This window comes from Bubalus bubalis, chromosome 18 (assembly GCF_019923935.1).
Source record: "Bubalus bubalis isolate 160015118507 breed Murrah chromosome 18, NDDB_SH_1, whole genome shotgun sequence".
Taxonomy (NCBI): Eukaryota; Metazoa; Chordata; class Mammalia; order Artiodactyla; family Bovidae; genus Bubalus; species Bubalus bubalis.
Window position 1 is genome coordinate 33782110 of NC_059174.1, and position 20859 is coordinate 33802968.

Here is a 20859-nt window from a genome sequence, read left to right on the forward strand (position 1 = left end):
ATCTGTGTTAATTGCCCATGGGCAATTTTTTGAGACACCTTCATGTTTTTCTATTCAAACAGTATCAAACTGATTTAAAAGAGCAGCTTCCCCCACTTATTCCCTATCCTTCCTCTCCATTTTTCTCCATAGCCCTATCACCCCCAACATTTATATATCTTATTCATCTGTTTATTGTCTGCCCTCATCCATATAATGTAAACTCCCCAAAGGCAGGGACTTTTAACCATTTTGCTAACTCTCATATCCCCAGAGACAAAAGCAACAACCACCACTTCATATGCTTTGCAAATTATAAAGTGTTTTACAAACATAAGGTCCATTATTGTTATTATTTTTGCCAAGTGTATAGCTTGCCTGAAAATAAAACCTTAAGGTTCATGGCAGAAACTCCCCTCAAAATTATGGCAAATAGGACCTGCTCAAGTGCCAGGGAAAATGTGATGAAGGTTAAAACCAGTTGGAGATTACTTTCCTAACATGTTAATAAAGCTCCTTATCAGTAAGTTGAAAGACAAGTTAATTTTTGTTAATCTTTGCAACAACAAATGGTAGGCTCAAAGGCAATTAAATTAGCATTTAAAATTTCCAATGAGTTAACTATCACTGATTTATTCACTTACTCTTTATTTTGTTATGGAAAATCATTTGTAAAAAACAAAAGAACATAACAAGCCTCCTCAATCCCACCACTGCCCAGAGTGTGGGTACCCACATAACTGGATACTTCAGTCTATTTCCTTTTCATCTTTTTCTGTGTGTGAATATTTTCTCTCATTTTTTTCCTTAGAAAATAAGGGATCATGTTGTCAGCAGAGTTATATAACCAGCTTACTTGGTGACATCCCCCCACCATTGACATTAAAGTGAAAGTCTTTATATTATTAAAATTTCTTTAAAACATTACTCTATGGCTATATAATATTCCATTATAAGCATATGCCAAAATTTTCTCAGCCTGTCCTCTGTTATTGGACACTGGGGTCGCTGCTGTAATAATGTTTTTCTATATCCTTACTGGTGTTGTCTAGGCCTTGAATGAGTCTTCTCTACATCCTTGGTCATGACCTACTTGCTGGTTTGCAAATGGACTGGTTTACGTAGTTAGTAAATCCATTCTTAGAGGTTGGGCGCTGGTGGCAGTGGGGATGGCAACTGATCCAACAGAGCGCTGCTCCAGGTAAACTAAGGCAACATGGAGACCCAGGAAGCTCCAGGCATTTCCTGACCAACCCAGGATAGCACACATGTGGCCAGATGCTCTATGGGGGCAGAAGGCCTCTTTGCTGCCACGGCTGCCAAACAGCCTGGATCCCTTTCCTAAAATCAGTACCAAGTGACTTGCTTGCAAATCTGTGTGTCCTCTGCCAGCCTCTCTGCTATCATCCTCTCACTCTTTTTGTCCTCCGCTCCTGAGTTCATCTGTGTCTTCATTTGATCACATGACAAATGTTTACAGGCACACCTTGTTTTATGGCTCTTCACAGATATTGCTTATTTTTACCAACTGAAGGTTTGGGACAGTCTTGAACCAAACAAGTCTGTCAGTGCCATTTTTCCAACTGCATTCGCTCACTTCATGTCTCTTGTGTCACATTTTGGTAATTCTCACATTTCAAAAATTTTTTCTTGTTGTTATATTTGCTATAGTGACCTGTAATCAGTGGTTTTTGATGTTGCTATTGCAATAAGGGGCTTCCCAGGTGGCGCAGTGGTAAAGAATCTGCCAGCCAACGCAGGAGACACAAGGGACATGGATTCGATCTCTGGGTGGGGAAGATGCCCTGGAGGAGGAAATGGCAACCCACTCCAGTATTCTTGCCTGGAAGATTCCATAGACAAAGGAGCCTGGCGAGCTACAATCCCTGTTGCAAACAGTCAGACAGCACTGAGTGAGCATACATCACAGTAAGATTACCATTCACTGAAGGCTCAAAGGATGATTACCATTGTTTAGCAATAATGTATTTTTAAAGTAAGGTATGTACACTGTATTTTACACAAACGGCTACTGCAAACTTCATAGAGTGCAGGATAATTTAAACCTAATTTTGATATGCACTGGGACACCAAAAAAAAAACCTGAATGACTCGCTTTACTGTGGTGGTCTGGAATCTCGCGGACCACCAAACCACAGTTAGCTCTGAGGTATTACCTGTAATGACATCTATCTGCACTTGCCATGGGATTTTTTTTTTTCGCCATTAGAGGGACCATCAGCTGGTTCTCACACTTCAAGACCAGCCTCCCTCATTTCTGAGACTCCTTTCTGTGTAAAATGGGGATTTGTTTTGAGATCCAGTGGTTTGAGCACGCATCGCAAAGACGTGGCCCATCCCCCACGCCAGCCACTGTGCGGCCCTGCCCACTTCACCACGGACCCTGGTGAAACGCAACCCTCCAGTATGGCTGCCTCTGCTGCGCATGCGCGAACCATCCTGTCTCGCGCAGTTACCCGGCTGCTTCTGCCCGGGATACGGAGCCAGTCCCCTTAACCACAGGCTCACTGATCGAGATCGGAGTGTCACGGTGAGCCACGGAGCGGAGGGATTCTGGGAGCAGGGACGCGAAGCGAAGTGGGAGTGACGTGGACTTGCCGCCCACCATTCGGCCACTTCAGAACCTGGAAAACTGCAGTCTGCCGGCCGCCCGCCTGCCCGCAATCCAGTCGGAGATGAGTCACAGGCAGGGATGCGCCTCGCCTCAGATGCTGGGCGCTGAGTGAGACGGGCGAGAGGGAAGACGTGACCTGGGTGTCAGATCTGTGGTGTGGGGTGTCCCTGGCAGTAACCGCGAGGTAACAAGGTCCCTCTCTGCATTTTTCTCTCTCCATCTCTTCTCTGTGACTTTGGGTGGGTTATGTCACGAGCCTATGAGTTTTTCTTATTTGCAATATGAAAATGTTACCTACTTCAGGAGACCTGTTGCTGTAATTTCGGTTATATTAACTGGCACATGGAGGCGCCTAGCGAACATGAGCCACCCTGAAAGCTGGAGTGCCCAGATTATCTCCATTTAGGGAAATGTCTACTTGACCGGTGGCCAAACCTGCTAGCCCCTTGCCAATCTCCACCACCCACCCAAACTGACCATGGAAAACCATATGTAATGCAGGGATTCCTTGTGGCCCCTGCCCTGGGAGTTCATCTCCCACCTCCCTGTGCCCTGCGAAAACCCATCTTAATCTCAGAGTCACAATGCCCAGTGAGAGGAAAGAGGGGGTACAGGGGGCCTCTAATAGAAGTGTGACCTTGGGGACGATTTCTTGAAGCATTGGGGGTGGTCAGCACCCTTTGTGACATCATACAGGATAGCCATATAGGATGTATACATTCATTGTGCATTTACTAACTGCCTACTGTATGCCAGCTCACTAGAAAGGGAAATGGAGGCTGCACCTGTGGAGGTTGGGGCAGAAGCTTGGGCATTTTCCCGAGGGTACTGGGAGCTACCAAAGACATTTCAGCAAATGACCTGATCCATTCTGCCTCTCTGGAAGTGGCACAAGAGATGACCTGTCAGAGCACTGTATCCTCCTCCCAGCTCACACGCAGCCACAGTGCACACCCACAGAAACGAACACAGACACACGTACACACATGTATTTTTAGAAAGCACAGATCCCATGCCCTGAGATGCTCTGTGAATTTTCTGGTGTGAAATCACAGTTCCCCAAGCAGCCTGCCATGCCAGTTCTAGAGGCCTGGGGAGATCACACCTACCTTCACTTCCCCCATCAGAACTCTTGACTTGGTTTCTATGGGGACTGGGAGTGGGTGTCAGGCCAGCATGGGGTTCACACCAGGACAGGCCGAGCTGGAAGAAGTCACCTGGAGAGGGATTCTGAGGTCAGCAGCAGTGATGGCCACTCCCTCCCACCCGCCTCAGGCAGCAGAATGAACATTTTGCAGCCACATACCTCATGCCAGGGACTGTCTGTACATAAACCCAGTCCTCACGGCAGGTAAAGTGTTCTTACTCTGCTTTCCCCAGGAAGACACTGAAGTTCAGAGAGGTGAAGTGCTTTGCCCAAAGCTACACTGCCAGGAAGTGGGAGAGTCAATATTAGCACTCAGGAACTGGATTTCTGAGCTTGGGCTCTCCAAAGATAGGTGTTTGTTTACTAAGTAAAAAAATGAATTCTTAGTATAGTTTGGCCAACTGGCTCCATCAAAACATGGGACCCATTTAGAGGATATACACATATATATAATAAAAAGGATCCCTGGAGAAGACAAAAGTGGGAACCTTTGGAACTGCCTCTTACGGAAAAGCTCTGTCCACAATGATATCATCCCCGGGATCAGGGAAGCCTGCTCCCCCTGGGATGTAGAGGGGCCAGGAACTCTGCCCATTGGCTTGCGACCGGCAGCTTCCCCTGCAAGTGCCTGCTGGGCTCCACATCCATCCAAAGGCACGGTTTGGTTTCTCCCAAGTCGAGTGACCACACTCCCTAGGAAATAAAAACTCCCTAATATTCCCATGGCCTCCTATCACTTGGGGACCTACCAGGACAGACTGAATCAGCTCAGATCTCCAGCAGCATGAGAGGATGAATTACTGTCTGAAAATGTTTCCTCCATTGCAAACAGGTACTAGAGTGACGTGGCAGTCCTTTACTGCACAGACATCTTGACACCTGGATATTCACATAGGGGTGTGTTTGTGTGTGTGGGGGGTGGTGTTGGTAAAGAGAAAATTGTAATCTCTAGCTCTTTATTTCTGAATTGGTAATTTAATCTAGTAGGTACCTTCTAAGGAAGTGTGCTGGCTTACAGTGTGGGCTTTGGAGTCACACAAACCTGGGTTCCAGTCCCATCCTGTAATTAGAAGTTGTGTGACCCTGGAAAGCTTCATAACCTCCCTGAGCCTCAACTGCCTTATTTATAAAATGAGAATGAAAAAAGCATCTTTCTCTTAAAACTGTTGTGATGATAATGATGATAATAATAATGTTTGAGCTAAGCATCTATGAATACCCTTCCAGAGCCAGCTGTGGGACTTTGAACTAGTTTCTCGCTTTCTCCAGGTCTCACTTTCCCCTTCTGTGAAATGAGGACATTGAGCTGATCTGTAAGGGTCTTTTCAGCCCTAACAGTTACAGAATTCTCAGAGGTCAACCCAGGAGAGATATTCGCCCCCTTCCACAGACCACTGAGATGCCAGCACACATTTGTGCCACCTCTGCCCTGGAACCCTCATACTCCACAGCCCAGAGCCCCCCAGCACACTCCCGCCCCCATGGACTAGGACTATCAAAGTCACGATCCTCTCCCAAGAGGTTGACAGCCCAGGGTACACAAGCCCCCAGCCTGCAGGGTCAGCAGGTGCCATGTGGGCGCCCCCATCACCTGCCTGTTTGTGTCTCTGCAGGTGAGCGGAGGGTCCTTCTCTGCGAGAAGTCAGAGCTCTGCACGTGGGCAGGCTGGCTCCACTATTCTGCTCCAAGGATTACATGTCCTTCAAACGCCCCTGCCCCTGTAAGTCTCCTCCCCACCTCCTTCCATGGACCGGGGCCAGCATGGCAGAGTCAGGATGCAGAGAATGTTTTTAGGATGTTTGGCCAAAGAGCTCCAGGGGTCTGATTGGGGTTTGATGTGATATGACGGATGGGGGAGGGCAACACAGAAGACCCCTGACCATCTGCAAGAGATGTCTCACCTTGCCAGTCCCTCCATATCAGTACTTCCCAGAGTGTGGGTCAGGGTTCTTCCAAGGGATATTAATGAGGTTACTTTTTTTTTTAATTCCATAGTCAAATGAGTGTGGGAAATGCTGAGTGACACAAGTCAAGTCAGTTTTGCTGGACTCTTCAGAGCCTTTAAGGTGGTGCTGTGTAGTGAGGCTCCATAGGAAAGAGAAAGCCCAGGGGTCTACCCAAACTTATCTGACAACAAGGAATGTCTCATGAGATGGGTGCTTCACAGAACACACTCCTTGGGGTTCAGTGTCTGAGGAAACCCTTCCTAGAGCAGCCTCACCAGGCAGTCCCTTGTTTGCTATTAATAATTCATTTTTCCATCTAATGAAGCCACTAGATGATTTTGCCTGTAACATTCTTCTCATGGCTCCCTGATGCCCACGCATCTAGACGATGGACTCAATCAGGTATGCCCTGGGGCTCAAGGCTGCAGCCCCTGTGGCTTACTCCCCTACTCATCGTCAACCCTGCCTTCATGACTCATGCTGCCACCCTGACCCCAGAGTTGCCTCTCTCCCTGGCAGCCACCTGCTTCCTCCCATGATGTCCCCTCAGCCCCCTCCAAGCCACCTTCATTTGCTGCATTTTGGGAGGATGTGCATAACCTCCCCATCCCTTCTCCCTGGTGAGGTTGGGACTGTGAGTCTGTGTGAGATCGGGGCCCCCAGCTGAGGCTCCCTGTCTACCTGTCAACTTCCCTCACCCTGCTCACCAGTGTCTGTTCAAATCTGTACCACTGGTTACATGTCCTACATCCTAGGATTGGGGAACCTCTCCTGCAGAGAGTCAAATCGCCAACTGTCAACTCTGCGAGCATCAAGGGGCTGCTGTAGTGGAGGTAGGGAGAGCTGGCCTATCCTGTCCGGGAGCGACCATCACCAGGCGTGCCGGGGGAGTAAGGTGGCAGTGCGTTCATTGTGCAGGGATTGGTTTTCAGGAGGTAGGGGAGCGCAGCCTGGCTGCTGGCTGCCATGGGTACCGAGGAGGGCATAGGTCAAGAGCAATAAGCTTTCTGATACATAGGACAAGCTCAGTAAATTACTGTTACTGTTACCACCATGTCTGCTGTTGTGGAATGATCAGCTATCAAAGCCTCAGGCCAGGTGAGAAGGCTGCCATGGGAGCAGGTAAGAGCCCAGGGACACCTGCCCCACAGAGGGTCTGGGTGGTTGTGTTGTCACCCCCAGGAGCAGCTGGCAGTGCAGAAGGCTGGGGCTGCTGAGTGTGGAGGACTTTCCAGAACCTTCCGGGCTTGAGCCAGCCCTTTGGAGCCCTGCCGTCTGCACTAACAGGGGACATCACCCCAGGACAAGGCTCTGTGCAAGCAGCTCCTGAGGACTCCAAGGTGTGGTCACGGGTATCCTGGGCTGGTCAAGAGCAGTTACTGAGCTTCTCTGAATCCCCCTCTCTCCGCACAGGCTCAGTGCCTGGCATGCAGTAGGCACTCAGTAAATGTTTGCTGAATGAATAAATGCAGTCCAACACTGTGTATGAGGCCCTGGAGGGGGAGAAGCCGAAGCTCCTGACTCTGCCACCAGATTCTCTCCGTGGCTCTAGCCAGCCCATCCTCATCTCTAAAATGAAGCAGTTATCTGAGGCCAATGGGTTCCAGGAGCTCAGAGCAGCTGTGAGGCTCCTTGGAGGGTGAGAGGAGACCAGGTGGGCAGAATTCAGATGCCCCACCACCCTCTGCGTCAGCCAGAGCAGCTCTGCTTACATCTCTGGGTTGGGGGTCTGTTCAGATTTCACTTAAAGAAAGAGGTCCCAGGCAATGGTAGGCCAGGTCCCGTGAGGGTATCCAGGCCCCTCTTCCTCTATCATCTCTTCTCTGCAGGATTCTTCTCTTCTCCTCACAGTGTCCAGTCAGACTCTTTACCTTTTTTCTGAGCTAAGAAGTGCTCACCATCCTCCGTTTCAGCACCCCTAGTCTGCTTCAACCTGCCTCCTGCACCCTCACCCCAATATGACATCAGCAGCTGTGTCACTAAGTCCATCCCAGAGTTTTCAGTTCTCAACTGCATCTGACCCTGTTGGTCACATCAACCCTGCTGGTGGCTCCTCCACCGGGTTCTGGACTCTGAACCCTGGGGTTTTCCTCCAGCCCCTCTGGCTCTCTGGGCTCTGATCATCCATTCATGGTCTCCTTTGGTACAAGAGGAGGGTGCATTCTTCCCACATCTGCCTGGGGATGCTGGGTCCCCCAGGACTCCAACCCCACTGGCCTTCTCGCCCTGTACACCCCAAACCATTTCATCCTCACTCTTCTCTCAACTGCAGCCTATAGGCCAGCAGTTCCCATGACTCTCTTCCACTCTGGTTTCTGCCTGAGCTGATTCCTTCTGCCTTCCACTGCCTGGCTCCCCTGGGCAGCCCCACCTCCACTGCTCAAGTACAGCCCGTCCCACACTGAACTCCTTGCCCTCCCCTCCATGCCAGCTTGCTTGATTTTGCTGTCTTGGTTTAGGGTACCACCATCACCACCAGCCCTACACGTGACCCTCAGTTTCCCTCTAACACCTGCATCACTACCAGCTGCCCAGGGAGACCCTGGGGTCTCCAAAGTAGGTCAACAGATCTCTCTCCTGACTTCCCCCCTAGTCCAACCCCCTCCTCAGACCCCATCCTGGAAATTGCTGCCTCAGTAGATATTCATGGAACCAGACAAGCGAACAAACAGAGTGAAGCGGACTCCTCATGGTTGGCCTCCTGGGCTTACAGACCAGAGGCCCTCAGGTGGTTTTCAGGAGGGATGCAGAACCACAAGAGCCCCTGATGCCCTGATTCACCTGGCCTGGGAACACTGAGGGGCAAGCCCGGAAGTCAGGCTTCATCATCCGGCCACAGACACACAACCTCTCTTTTAGCACCTCCTCTCCTGCTCTGTGAATTTAGACGCCTAACAGGGAATCGCTTGAACCGTCTTGGCTCACAAAATTATCTTGCTTGGTACATGTGAAGATGCCAAAGCCCATTAAAATCTGGAAAACTTAGGACAGGAACCATAGCTTGTTCCTATTTGGGTTTCCACACCCCTACATCCTGCCAATTGAGAGGGGCAAAGAGGAAAGTCACCAGAAGGAAAAACAAGCACCAAAGTTTCCCTAGCAAGACCTGGCTGCTAGGAGTTAAGAGTTCAGGGAAGTCAGGGAGAGTCAACAGGGAATGTGAACCTGGGGCAGGGCAGTGGGCACAGGTCTGGCTGGCATCCACAGCGCTGGACACCGCGTGAAGTGGGACCATCCACTGGCCTCTCAGGAGCTGGGCAGCCCTGGATCAGACCAGGCGGGGCCAACTTCTCCCAGGCCCTGCCCACATCCTGGGCTCCCCCAACCCCTGTTACATCGCAAGGATCTTAGCTCATCTCAGCCTCTCACAGAGACAGCCCCAACAAACCTCCATGTCCCTCCCTCTCAGTTAGGCAGATGGAAAAACTAAGGCAGGGAGAGGAGGCAAGAACAGGAGAGGGGAAGCCCTGAGGGATTTGGCTACAAGGCTGCAGGAGGGAAATCTGGTCTCTTCCCTGCAAGTGCAGGCCTGTGAGCCATTTCCAGCCTTAAGCACTGAGTAAGAAGGACCAGCCCGGCTCCTCGGAGAGGCTGGACGCGTGGGAGCCTCCTCCATCTGGCCCCAGCTGGGAAGGGCAGCCCAGGATTCCCCCAGGATCCAGGCTTCAAGAACAGATGCTTCGTAACTACTTCTTCACCATGAGCACATCGCAGCTCCACAGAGCTTCCTAGGCTGTGAAGTGGGGGTGGCCTCAAGGGACAGACCTTGGGGAGGAGGGGCTTTGGGGCCCCAGCGGAGACTGAGCATGCAGCGAAGCAGGGCTAAGAGTAGAGGGCAGCAACCACTGGTCCACCGGGGAATTGGATAGGGCTTGTCTCTGCTAAGTTCACAGGCTGCCAGCAGGCCGGAAGGAATCATAGCCTGGAAAAGCCTCTGGGTGGGCTTGGGCCTCCCTCAGAGCTGTGTGATGTGGTCAACAATGCTTGGGTTCAAGGACAACATAGGATTGACACTTGCCAGCTGTGAGATCTAGAACAAGCTTCTTCACATCTAGAAACCTCAATCTGCTCATCTGTAAAATGTAAACAGTCATAATAGCCTTTTGGTTTGATGCCCACATTTGACATGCCACAAGGAGAATCTAGCTTAGTGCCAGACACTGAGAAGATGCTTGAGAAACTTGAAAGTCATAGCCTTTTGACCACCCTCTCTCTACAATGCTTAACATGACCCAAGTCTTTGGCAACAGATTGGCAAAAATGGAGAGAGATTGGGACTCTGGAGATGAACCCGGGGTGTGGACCAGATACTATTGTTTTCTGCTCTGCTTACTGTATTACCTCTGAGAGACTTCACTGTCAACAGAAGGAAGAACTTGAGAGCTAGCTCCTGAACCCCCAGCCCTTAAATGGAAAGTCCACTCTGTGGCCCCATGAACATCCTGGCTACCCCTCCTCTGAGTTCTATGGTCGATCCCAGAGTCTGACGGTAGCCAGTGCTCAGCATCTGACAGCTAATCTCAGTTTTAAGTGCACAATCATTTTATATTAATATTAGAGTCCTTGACAAGAGGGCATCAGCCTCAGCTTGAGCGCTTAATGTAGTACTGGTAACAGCAGCAGTACCCCAGCCTTTGCAGAGTACTCCTAGCTGGCAGAGTTTTTGTATCTCCCCCTCCCCTGGCAGTGGGCTCTCAGGGTGACCTCATCCACCTCATGGTACCGAGATGTTTCCATACACTGTCAGTCCCAAAATTTACATCTCCAGCTCCAGACTCTCCCTGAACTCCAGACTCATATATTCAACTGTCCACCCCGTATCTTCACTCAGATGTCCATTCAGGTGTCTACAGAGCATCTCAGATGGAACAAGTCAAAACCTTAAATCTTGACTTCTAGTCCCCCACCCAAGCTACCCATCATCTTCCCCATCTCAGTAAATGGCAGCTCTGTTCTTCCATGTACTCAAGCCCCAAACTTTCTGAGTTTCTACTGCTCTCCTTTCTCATCTACTCCAAACCAATTAATCTGAAAACCCTAACAGTTTCACTTTGAACTCTGACTCCATCTTGCCATCTCCACCACTAAGCCCCAGGACCAAGGACACCATTGGCATCACCTGGACCACTGTTCTGCCCTCCTAACTGACCTCTCTGCCACCCTCTTGCCCCACTCCAGCCTATTCTGCCACAACCCTGGGAGTGGGGAAAGGGAAGGATCTAGAGACTGAGCCTTGAGTTGGTTTCTGCATCTAGAAATCTTGCCAAGCAAGCATGATCCCTGGAGTTGTCACCCACGGCGGCCCAAAGCCAAGTACACTGGGGAGGATTTACCTGCAAACAGGAATGAGTAAGGACACTGCCATTTCTCTGCCAAGGACTACACTACATTAGCCACCCTCCTGTACCTGGAGCCGTGCCTAGGGTGATTAGGAAAGGCTGGTCACCCTCTGTGACATCACCACAGAAGTGTGCAGACCGCGTGCTTCCCAGTCAGGAGAGAGAGGCCCCAAGAGAGAAGTCACATGCCCTGTGGGCCCAGGGACCGCTAGAGGAGGTGGCAGCATCTAAAAGCAGAAACTTCCAGGCCCAAGCTCAGGGCACTGGCCACACCAGTCCCTCTGATAGCCTGATACATTTTCACCTCCTAGAGTTCCTTCTATCTGCTTCTCTCTGCATTTAAAGTACCATGTCCTCTATTAGCCCTGGTTTCATCAGCTTCTAAGGGCTGCTCCCTCTTCCCACCTGGACTCCATATCTGTAGGTGACCTCCAGGCCTTGTTTGAAAAAGAGTCATTCCAGAGCTTTCCTCTGCCCATCCACCAGGCCCTTCAGCCCCCAGATAATACTTGTCTCCCCTAGGAATGGGGCTAGGGCTAGAGATATAGCCGATTACAGTAAAAACAGCAAGAGCTGAATGACGCGGGTTCAAAAACCACTGAAGCAAATGTATTTAAGTCATCCAAGCCTCTGTCATTCAGCTATGAAATGGGATCATGAGACCCACTTTCCAGGGTGACTGAGAGTGTAGTGACCACACAGTCAGTCAAGCAGGGTTTGTTCTATCCTCCTCCTCTGGCTCCTCTATCCCACAGGGAGAGGAGGTCTTCCTGCAGGGTCCTCCCAAGACTGTTCCAAGGGGAGATCACGTCTTCCCTCTCCATTCCCAGCTGGGCATGCAGACGCAGCATGGCATACTGGGCCATACTTCATCTGGCAGGCTCTCATCAGGGGCTAGCCAGGTGCCAGCCTTTCATCAGACCCCATCACAGGCACATAACGAGACAATGCAAGAAAATGGGTTCTCCCTACCTTCTAGACTGGATGTAAGAGATCCTCTGCTGACCCTACGGGACTTACCCGGAGACTCTACCCCAACTGCCTCTCACCAGAGATGCAGAAACTGGGATGCATACTGGGGACCAGACCAGGTCGCCTAGCGTGTTTGCAGCTGAAACGCTGATGCTCCCAGCATGACTCCACATGAAGCGCTCTTTCCACAAGGAGCCTGCTCTCCTCTGTCCTCAGGGAAGACAAAGAAAAAGAGCATAACTATGATCCAAGCCATGTCTTTTAAAAAAAAAAAAATGAAGACCTTATTTCCACATGGGGAGGGAAATCCTGAGATGGAGCAGCTGTAGGGCTTCAGTTTCAGTGGTCAGAGATGAACATCACTGAGGACCCAGGTTCTTTCCATCTTCTTGCTCCACTGTAAGATGGCCATTGTAAGATGGCTCCATTGTAAGACTGCTGCATTGTAAGAGGGCCAACATCAACCCAGGCAGTGACACAACTTTTCCCAGAAGTTCCCCAGCATGAAGTTCCCAGAAGACCACCCTCATGTCTTACTGGCCAGTATTTAGTTGCATGTCCACCCCTCAGCCAATCATAGTTCAGTTCAGTTCAGTCGCTCAGTCGTGTCCGACTCTGCGACCCCATGAATTGCAGCACCCCAGGCCTCCCTGTCCATCAGGGAATGGTAATACCAGGACTGGCTTACCAAACTAGTCTTTAAAAGGACAAAGGTTGTTAGAACCTGGTGCCCCCTCAGTCTAAAATGGAGGCAGTGGACAGTCAGGCCAACAAAACCTTCCCCTTTTGCCTGCTCAGTCCTTATTCTTTGGGCCTCAAGTCTTCAGAAGGACCTCTAAATATCTGAAGTGAGAAATGAACTGAACTGAGGAGTCCCTTTTATGGGGATTCTATAGGGTTAGTTTTTTTTTTGTTTGTCTGTGTAGTGGAGAAATACCAGCTCACAAGAGTGAGTAGCTAAATATTCAGGAGATTAATGACCCATTTAATCTTTGGTAGCCAGCCTGAAATCCATCATGATGGGAGTTTTACACCGTAGAAATTGGCAAATAACACTACAAATCAGGAATTTTTTTTTTCCTGAAAAGCTGGTTTGCCAGCACACCACTGTATAAAACACACATACAGAAATATGCACAGATCATTAGTGTACAGCTGAATCTTCACAAACGCAGCACACTCAGATCGAGAAATACATCATGAGCTGCAGCCCACAGCTCTGGCCATGTGCACTTCCAGCCCCTGCGCCATGCCCAGCTCTACCACTGTCTTGACACCTGCCACTATAAATAAGCTTTTCTAGGTTTTGACCTTTATATGTTTGGAATCATACAGGATATTCTCTTTTGGTCTGGCTTCTTTTGCTCAATATTCTGTCATGAGATTCAATGACAGTATTGTGTATAAATGTGGATCACTTATTCTCATCACATTGTGTATACTGACACAATGGAATGTATAATATTCTGTTGTGTCAATATACCACAAATAACTTCTCCATTCTACTTTAGTGGACATCTGAGTACTCTTCAGGTTGAAGCGATGAATAGTGAACGTTCTAGTAGAATGCTGTCCAACAGAGCTTTCCGCAATAATGAAAATGTTCTACATCTTCACTGCCCAGTATGATAGCCGCTAGCCACTTGCAGCCACTGAGCCCTTGAAATGTGGCTAGTGCAACTGAAGACTCAATTTTTTAACTGAAGTACAGCTGATTTACAATACAGGTAGTTTCAGGTGTACAACATACTAATTCAGCATTTTTGCGGTTTATACTCTTATAGGTTATTACAAGATAATGGGTACAATTCCCTGTGTTATACAGTATATCCTTGTTGCTGATCTATCTTATGTACGGTGGTTTCTATCTATTAATCCCACATCCCTAATTTGTTCCTTCCTTCTCCCCTTTGGTAACCACAAGTTTGTTCTCTATATCTGTGAGTCTATTTCTGTTTTGTATATACATTCATTTGTATCATTTTTAAGATTCTACATTCCTTGTCTTATTTCACTAAGAATAATATTCTCTAGGTCCCACCCATGTTGCTACAAGTGGCATTATTTCATTCCTTTTGTATTCCATTCTATATATATATATGGAATATATATGGAATCACACCTTTTAATCCAATTGTCTGTTGATGGACACTTGGGTTGCTTCCATATCTTGGTAATAGTGAATAGTGCTGCTATGAACATTGGGGAGCTTCCCTGATAGCTCATTTGGTAAAGAAGCTGCTTGCAATGCAGGAGACCCCAGTTCAATTCCTGAGTTGGGAAGATCCACTGGAGAAAGGATAGGCTACCCACTCCAGTATTCTTGGGCTTCCCTTGTGGCTCAGCTGGTAAACAATCTGCCTGCAATGTGGGAGACCTGGGTTCAATACCTGGGTTGGGAAGATCCCCTGGAGAAGGGAAAGGCTATTCTGGCCTAGAGAAATCCATGGAGTGTATAGTCCATGGGGTCTTTGAGGTGCATGTATCTCTTATAATTAGTGTTTTCATTTTCGTCAGATATATACCTAGAAGTGGAATCATATGGTAGTTTTATTTGTGGTTTTTTTGCTGGATCATATGGTAGTTTTATTTGTAGTTTCTTAAGGACTCTCCATACTGTTTTCCACAGTGCCTGCACCAATTTACATGCCCACCAGCACTGAACTAGAGTTCCCTTTTCTCCAAATCCTCTCCAATATTAGTTATTTGAGTTTCCTTTTGATGATAGCCATTCTGACAAGTGTGAGGTGATACCTCATTGTGGTTTTGATTTGCATTTCTCTAATAATTAGCAATGTGGAGCATCTTTTCATGTGCCTGTTAGCCATCTGTATGTCTTCTTTGGATAAATGTCTATTCAAGTCTTCTGACCATTTTTCGATTTTTTTTTTTTTTTTGAGAAGTATGAGCTGTTTATATATTTTGAACAGTAATCTCTTGTTGGGCTCATCATTTGAAAATGTTTTCTCCCATTATGTAGGCTTTTTTTTCGTTTTGTTGATGGTTTCTTTTGCTGTACAAAAGCTTTTAAGTTTAATTAGGTCCCATTTATTTATTTTTGCTTTTATTTCTTTTGCTTTAGGAGACTGAGCCAAGGAAATATTGCTACAATTTATGTCAAAAAGTGTTCTGCCTATGTTCTCTTCCGGGAGTTTTATGGTTTCAGGTCTTACCTTTAGATCTTTAAACTCTTTTAAGTTTATTTTTGTATATGGTGTGAAGGAATATTCTAATCTCATTGTTTTATAAGAAACTATCCAGTTTTCCCAGCACCACTTGTTGAAGAGACTGTCTCTTCTCCTTTGTATATTCTTGCCTCCTTTGTTGTAGATTAATTGACCATAGGTGTGGGGGTTTACTTCTAGGTTCTCTATTCTGTTTCATGGATCTATGTATCTGTTTTTGTCCCAATACCATACTACTTTGCTTACTATAACTTTGTAGGATAGTCTGAATTTGGCAGAGTTATACTTCCAGCTTTGTTCTTTATTTATTGGAGTATAGTTGGTTTACAATGTTCTGTTAGTTTCAGGTGTAAAGTGATTCAATTATACATATACATTCATTCTTCTTCAGAGTCTTTTCTCATATAGATTATCCCAGAACACTCAGTAGTTCCCTGTGCTATACAGTAGGTCCCTGCCAGTTATCTGTCTTATACATAGTACTGTGTGCACTGCCGGCTTTGTTCTTTCTCCTCAGGACTGTTTTGGCCATTTAGGGTCTTTTGTGGTTCCATATAAATATTAGGTTTATTTGTTCTAGTTCTACAAAAAATATCATGGCTATTTTGGTATGGAATACACTAAATCTGTAGATTGCTCTGGATACTACGGCATTTTAATGATATTATTTCTTCCAATCTAGGAGCATGGGACATCTTTCAGTTTCTTTGAATCATCTCCAACTTTGAGGAATTGAATTTTTAATTTAATTTTCATTAATTTAAGCAGCTACGTGTGGCTAGTGACTACCATATTGGACAGCACTGTTCTAGTATGTGAACATATTGATGCATTTCTGTTGGAGGATTTGTTCTGCCCAGGAGTGGAATTTCTGAGTTATAGGACATCCATATGTTTGGCTTTAATAGATAGGGCTAAACAGTTTTCCAGAAAGGCAGTACCAGTCCACTCTCCTGTCATCAATATACGAGTTCTAATTGCCCTCCATCCTCACCAGTGCTTGCTCTGAATTTTTTCACTTCAGCCATTCTGGAAAATAGTAGAAATATCACCTGGTGGTTTTCCTTTGAATTTCTCTAGTTATTAAGTACAGTGTACTAGCACCCTGGATATCCTCTTTTGTGAAGTGATTATTTAAGCCTTTTGCCCACTTTTTTTTAATTGGGTCCTTTTAGTATTAATTTCTAGTCAGTCTTTATATATTCTGAATACCAGACCTGTGTTGGATACATTATTGCAAAAATCTTCTTCCTCTTTGTGGAGTGCTTTATTTTTTTAAGATTTTTTTAACAAAGGCCATTTTTTAAGTCTTTATTGAATCTGTTCCTATATTACTTCTGTTTTATGTTTAGTGTTTTTGGCTGAGACGCATGTGGGATCTTAGCTGCCCAACCAGGGTCAAACCCGCACCCCCAGCATTGGAAGGTAAAGTCCACTGGACCGCCAGGGATGACCCTGGAAGATTTTTTGACTCTTATAACCATGTCTTTGCATTCAAAGATATTCTCAAATTTTTATATAGAGAGTATTTATCAAGTCTTACATATAACTGTTTGCTTTATTCATATTTAACTTTAAAATTTACAGAAAATAAAATGATATGGAGCATACAGTTAGGGGATACCCTCTTGGACTTCTTAGGAGCAGAGGATCCTGCTGATGCACTTCAAATAATACATTTTTATAAATGTGAAAGCCAAGGTGGGCACCTTTTAAGTTGGATGGCAGTCTTATTAAAGAGTTTTTGTCTATTATTGAAATTTTAGGTGTTAGGCTAAATGAAATTTAAAGAGACTGCTTGTGAAATAACTTAAACTTTTAAAATTTTTTCTTATTTTTTCCAAGATACAAAAGTACCTCTAACACTAAAATAATGACTGTGATCCCAACAGTTTAAGGACAATTTCAGTACATGTGGCTATATACTTGGCACAGTAAGTCACCAGCACTCTCCAAACAATAAGAACAGTCACACTGGGGCACGGCTCTCACATTATCCTTGCCAGACAGCACGATGATCAATTACACCTGAGCGATGCTAGCACACTGCCATATCTACTAAGCGTAAAATCCAGTTATCTAGGACAACATAACTATCAAATTCCCAGCCAGTATGGAATTTCTGAGTCCATATATTCAGAAACCTATGGAGTGTTCCTCAAATTCTTTTAAAATAGGAATTACAGTGAGCATTAAAAACAATGAACTAAACAGTTCAACCACCACAGTGGCTGAAATTCAGTGTCTGATTTAACAAATGTTTACCTATCGTTTCAAAATCAATTTCTGCTCAATCCTAGCACAGCCAGCACGTCTCCTGCAGTGCCATTTATTTTTAAGTGCTCAAGAATGAGAGGCCCAGCTATACACCATAGTCTTATTACAAGAGCCATGGGGAGGGCGCGCCCATGGAACACACAAGACGAGAAAGACATGCACAGCATCATCCCTTTGTTCAACACTGGCTTTGATTTAGAGGAGAGGAGAATGCAAAAACATATCATAAAAACTGAATGAAGATCATGTTTAGTAGGTAAGAAACTAAACTGTTTCCAAGTTTAGTAGGAAATCAAGAGTTATACTTCCGCTGCAAAAATCTTTACAGGATTGAAGTACTAAAGCGACACTAATACTGAAACACAGGTAATCAGAGGTGGCAAAGGCGCTGGCGACATGAGTCACCATCAAAAGACAGCCCGGGTACATATCGCACATTTCCTGTCAGCTGCTGCGAGGACTTGCATTTTTCGAACTGAAAAGGAATCCTGTGGGGCTTTTTACTTATCACTGACTTGAAGAAAGGCTGTTTTAGGGCCCCTCATTGAACATGAGACCAAGGTTTCCAAATGAGTTTTCCTCTATCATCACAAGAAGCATTATACTCAGTTACTACTGTTTGACATTGAACTCCTGTAAGTGACAGTGTGGCTACTCCCTTGAGTGTGCCACGAAGAACTATTAGAGTGAAAGAGCTAATTATGCAAAAATGGAAGATCCCATAAGAATGTGAAGAGGAGCCTTCTCTGTCTTGGGATCTATTATCTGGTTCCAGGCACCTGTACAGACAGGTTCCTCCCTGAGAAGCATTCACCAGTGTCCCAGGGCAGGTTACAAATTATTTAGAAACTCTTTCAAAATCTTCCCCTTGCTCTAGCCATGTCCTTGATCCTGTTCACATCTCAGTCCCCATGCCCCTTGCCCACCTTGAAGCCCAAACTCCCACCAAAGATCTTTATTTTAATACAGTACAACTTACCCATTGTTTCATAGTCAGTATTAATACCTTTGTATCCTGTTTAAGAAATCCAAGATCATAAAGATGTTCTACAGTGTCTTCCTATTGAAGCTTTACTGTTTGCCTTTCATATTTAGCGCTATGTCTAGGGAATGTTTTGTTAAGATTTTAAAGTTTAATTGTCATATATTGAGCACCTACTGTGTTCCAAGCATCCTGCTAAGCAGTGTGCTTTAATTAGCTCAAAGAAATTGCTGTTCCCATTTTGCAGTTGAAGCGCTAGAAGCTCAGAGGGGTAAACTTCCCAGAGACCACCTGCAAGAGGCAGGGCCAAGATCTGAACCCAGGACTCTCTGACTTGGCAAGATCCGAGGACCAGATGCATGTCAGCTTCGGTGGAGGAGCTCTGGGGTTTCCCCCCACACCACCACTGCCCTGAGGAAGATGGCTGAGGAGTGACCCTTCTCCCAGAGGACACTAGGGCCATTCACCTCAGACACTGAATGCTGGTGAATAAAAGGCATTAGGACTAGGGCTGGGGTGCCCCAGCTCAGGGCTGCAGAGCAACCTTGGGGACTGGGGGGATTCAGGACTTCTCCACAAACACTCCATGTTTTTAGAAATCTATGTTCCATGAGCCACACGCTGAGAAACTACTCCAAAGCTCCATGGTTCAGTGTGATGAACCATGGTTCAGTCAGCATTTGAGATCATTTGTATCTATTGTGGCCAAGAAGTATATGTCTTTGCCTGGTCTAGTAGTTTCTCTCATTCTACCTCCTGAAGTGACATGCTACGTTAATAGATTTCGTGGTCTTAAACCATTCTTGCATTCCTGGAATAGGTCCTTTCTCCTCATAATGTATTATTTTTAATACACTGCTGCCCTGGTGGCTTCCCACATGCCCTTGTAAATTCTAGGAGTTGAGGGAACTTCTGTGGAGCAGGGGACAAAGTCCCGTGATATGTTCCAGAATCAGAACCCACAAAAGCAAAAGGCCAGAACAAAACTAAGAATGATGATAATACTTGGGGTGGGGGCTCAGCCATTGTGGCCCAAGAACACATCTCTAGGCTGGCCCAGCTTGGGGGACAGTTGATGATAATTTGAAGCATTCATGAATTTAACATTTTATGTATCAATTATTCATGAACTTCCTGGAAAGACCAAATTGTAGTAAATGGTCATTTTCTGAAGCCATGATTTTGAGGCTCATAATGCAAATGAGGGAGAGAGAAATGGCAATCCACTCCAGTATTCCTGCCTGGAGAATCCCATGGAGAGAGGAGCCTGGTGGGCTACAGTCCACGGGGCCGCAAAGAGTCGGACACGACTAAGCACAGCACAATGCAGATGGGGCTGTGACAGCTAATGCCCCAGCTGGCGGGTGGGCCAAGCCAGCCCCCAGCTCCCATCCAGCTGCTTCTCCACACAGTGCCCCTATTTCCTACACATCAAGCAGGCACAGTGACTGCTGGTGTTATAAAAGCCTGTGTGCTCCACAGAAAACAGCAGAAAAGCTAACTCTAGGTGATGGTGGAAGAGTAGAGACTATGAGTTCAAGGCCACTGATGACTCTAGCAAGAAAATGAGAGATTGGTGGTGTGGGTTCAAGTTGAAAGTCTCATTCTGCTGTGGTTGGATTTTGTAATGTCAGCCAGTTCACCACTTCCTCTGCAGAAACAGGGAAAAATGGTCTGTGATACTGTTTCAGTGAGTTTTCCAGCCAACAAATAAATTGTTCATCAAACTGGAGATAAAACTTTAGTGAATGAGGACAGGATGGTAAGCTATAGAGTTTGGATACATAGAAGTACATGTGAGTTAATTTTGGTGAGTTTATTTAAGTGGCAGAATCTATCTTAATAGTGGAATAAATAATTTTCATCTTATATTTATAGAATCATGAACAGCCTGTGGGTGGTCACTTTTATTTTTCCAGTTATATTTTAATGCAGTGGCTAAAATTCTTAAACATGGCAGTGGAGCACTCTGCTATTAACTCTGATGTATAAACAGAGAGAAGCAGGGCTACTCTGCATAACATGAGAGCAGAGAACTCCATGATCTACCAAGACTTTCCCCCTGAGCACTGGGGTATTTGTGCTTTCTACAGTTTGAGAGGTTCATTTTAGCTGACTCACATACATGTTCCTAGTGCCTCGCATGTATCCAGGCAGAGAAGCACTTAGTGAGGACTGGTGGGTGGATGGATGGATGGGTGGATGGATGATTGATATGTGGATGGATGCATGGATGATCAAGTGGATCCTGAGTAGATGCCTAGGTACATAAATACATGGGAGGGTGGATAATCGGTTGGTTGGGTGAATTAATGGAGGGGTGGATGACTTCACATTCTAATCCTCAGTTTCCACTATAACCTGCCCCACTTGTAATGCCTCAGACAGCGAAGTAAA

The 20859-nt window shown here is 46.3% G+C and overlaps 1 protein-coding gene and 2 long non-coding RNA genes across 6 annotated transcripts in view; 1 reads left to right on the forward strand and 2 right to left on the reverse strand.

Annotated features, from left to right (window-relative positions):
- Nucleotides 1-20859, reverse strand: part of LOC123330416 — an 83815-nt gene that overhangs the window by 61631 nt on the left and 1325 nt on the right. The gene's annotated exons all lie outside the window — the stretch shown is intronic.
- Nucleotides 1-20859, forward strand: part of BEAN1 (brain expressed associated with NEDD4 1) — a 38735-nt gene that overhangs the window by 3328 nt on the left and 14548 nt on the right. For 2 of the 4 annotated variants that reach the window (XM_006072114.4, XM_044931990.2), the window contains exons 1-2: nt 2664-2798; nt 5375-5481. In XM_006072114.4, coding sequence (XP_006072176.1) covers nt 5457-5481 — 25 coding nt within the window. In that variant the 5' untranslated portion in view covers nt 2664-2798; nt 5375-5456. Of the gene's footprint in view, nt 1-2663; nt 2799-5374; nt 5482-20859 lie in introns of those variants that run through there. The other 2 variants (XM_025268788.3, XM_025268789.3) reach the window with 1 other exon arrangement.
- On the reverse strand, nt 2586-4044 carry LOC123330417. The gene is made up of 3 exons (XR_006546331.2): nt 3921-4044; nt 3724-3831; nt 2586-2718 (listed from the first exon to the last, which is right to left on the reverse strand). It is a non-coding gene; the product is annotated as an uncharacterized LOC123330417 (long non-coding RNA).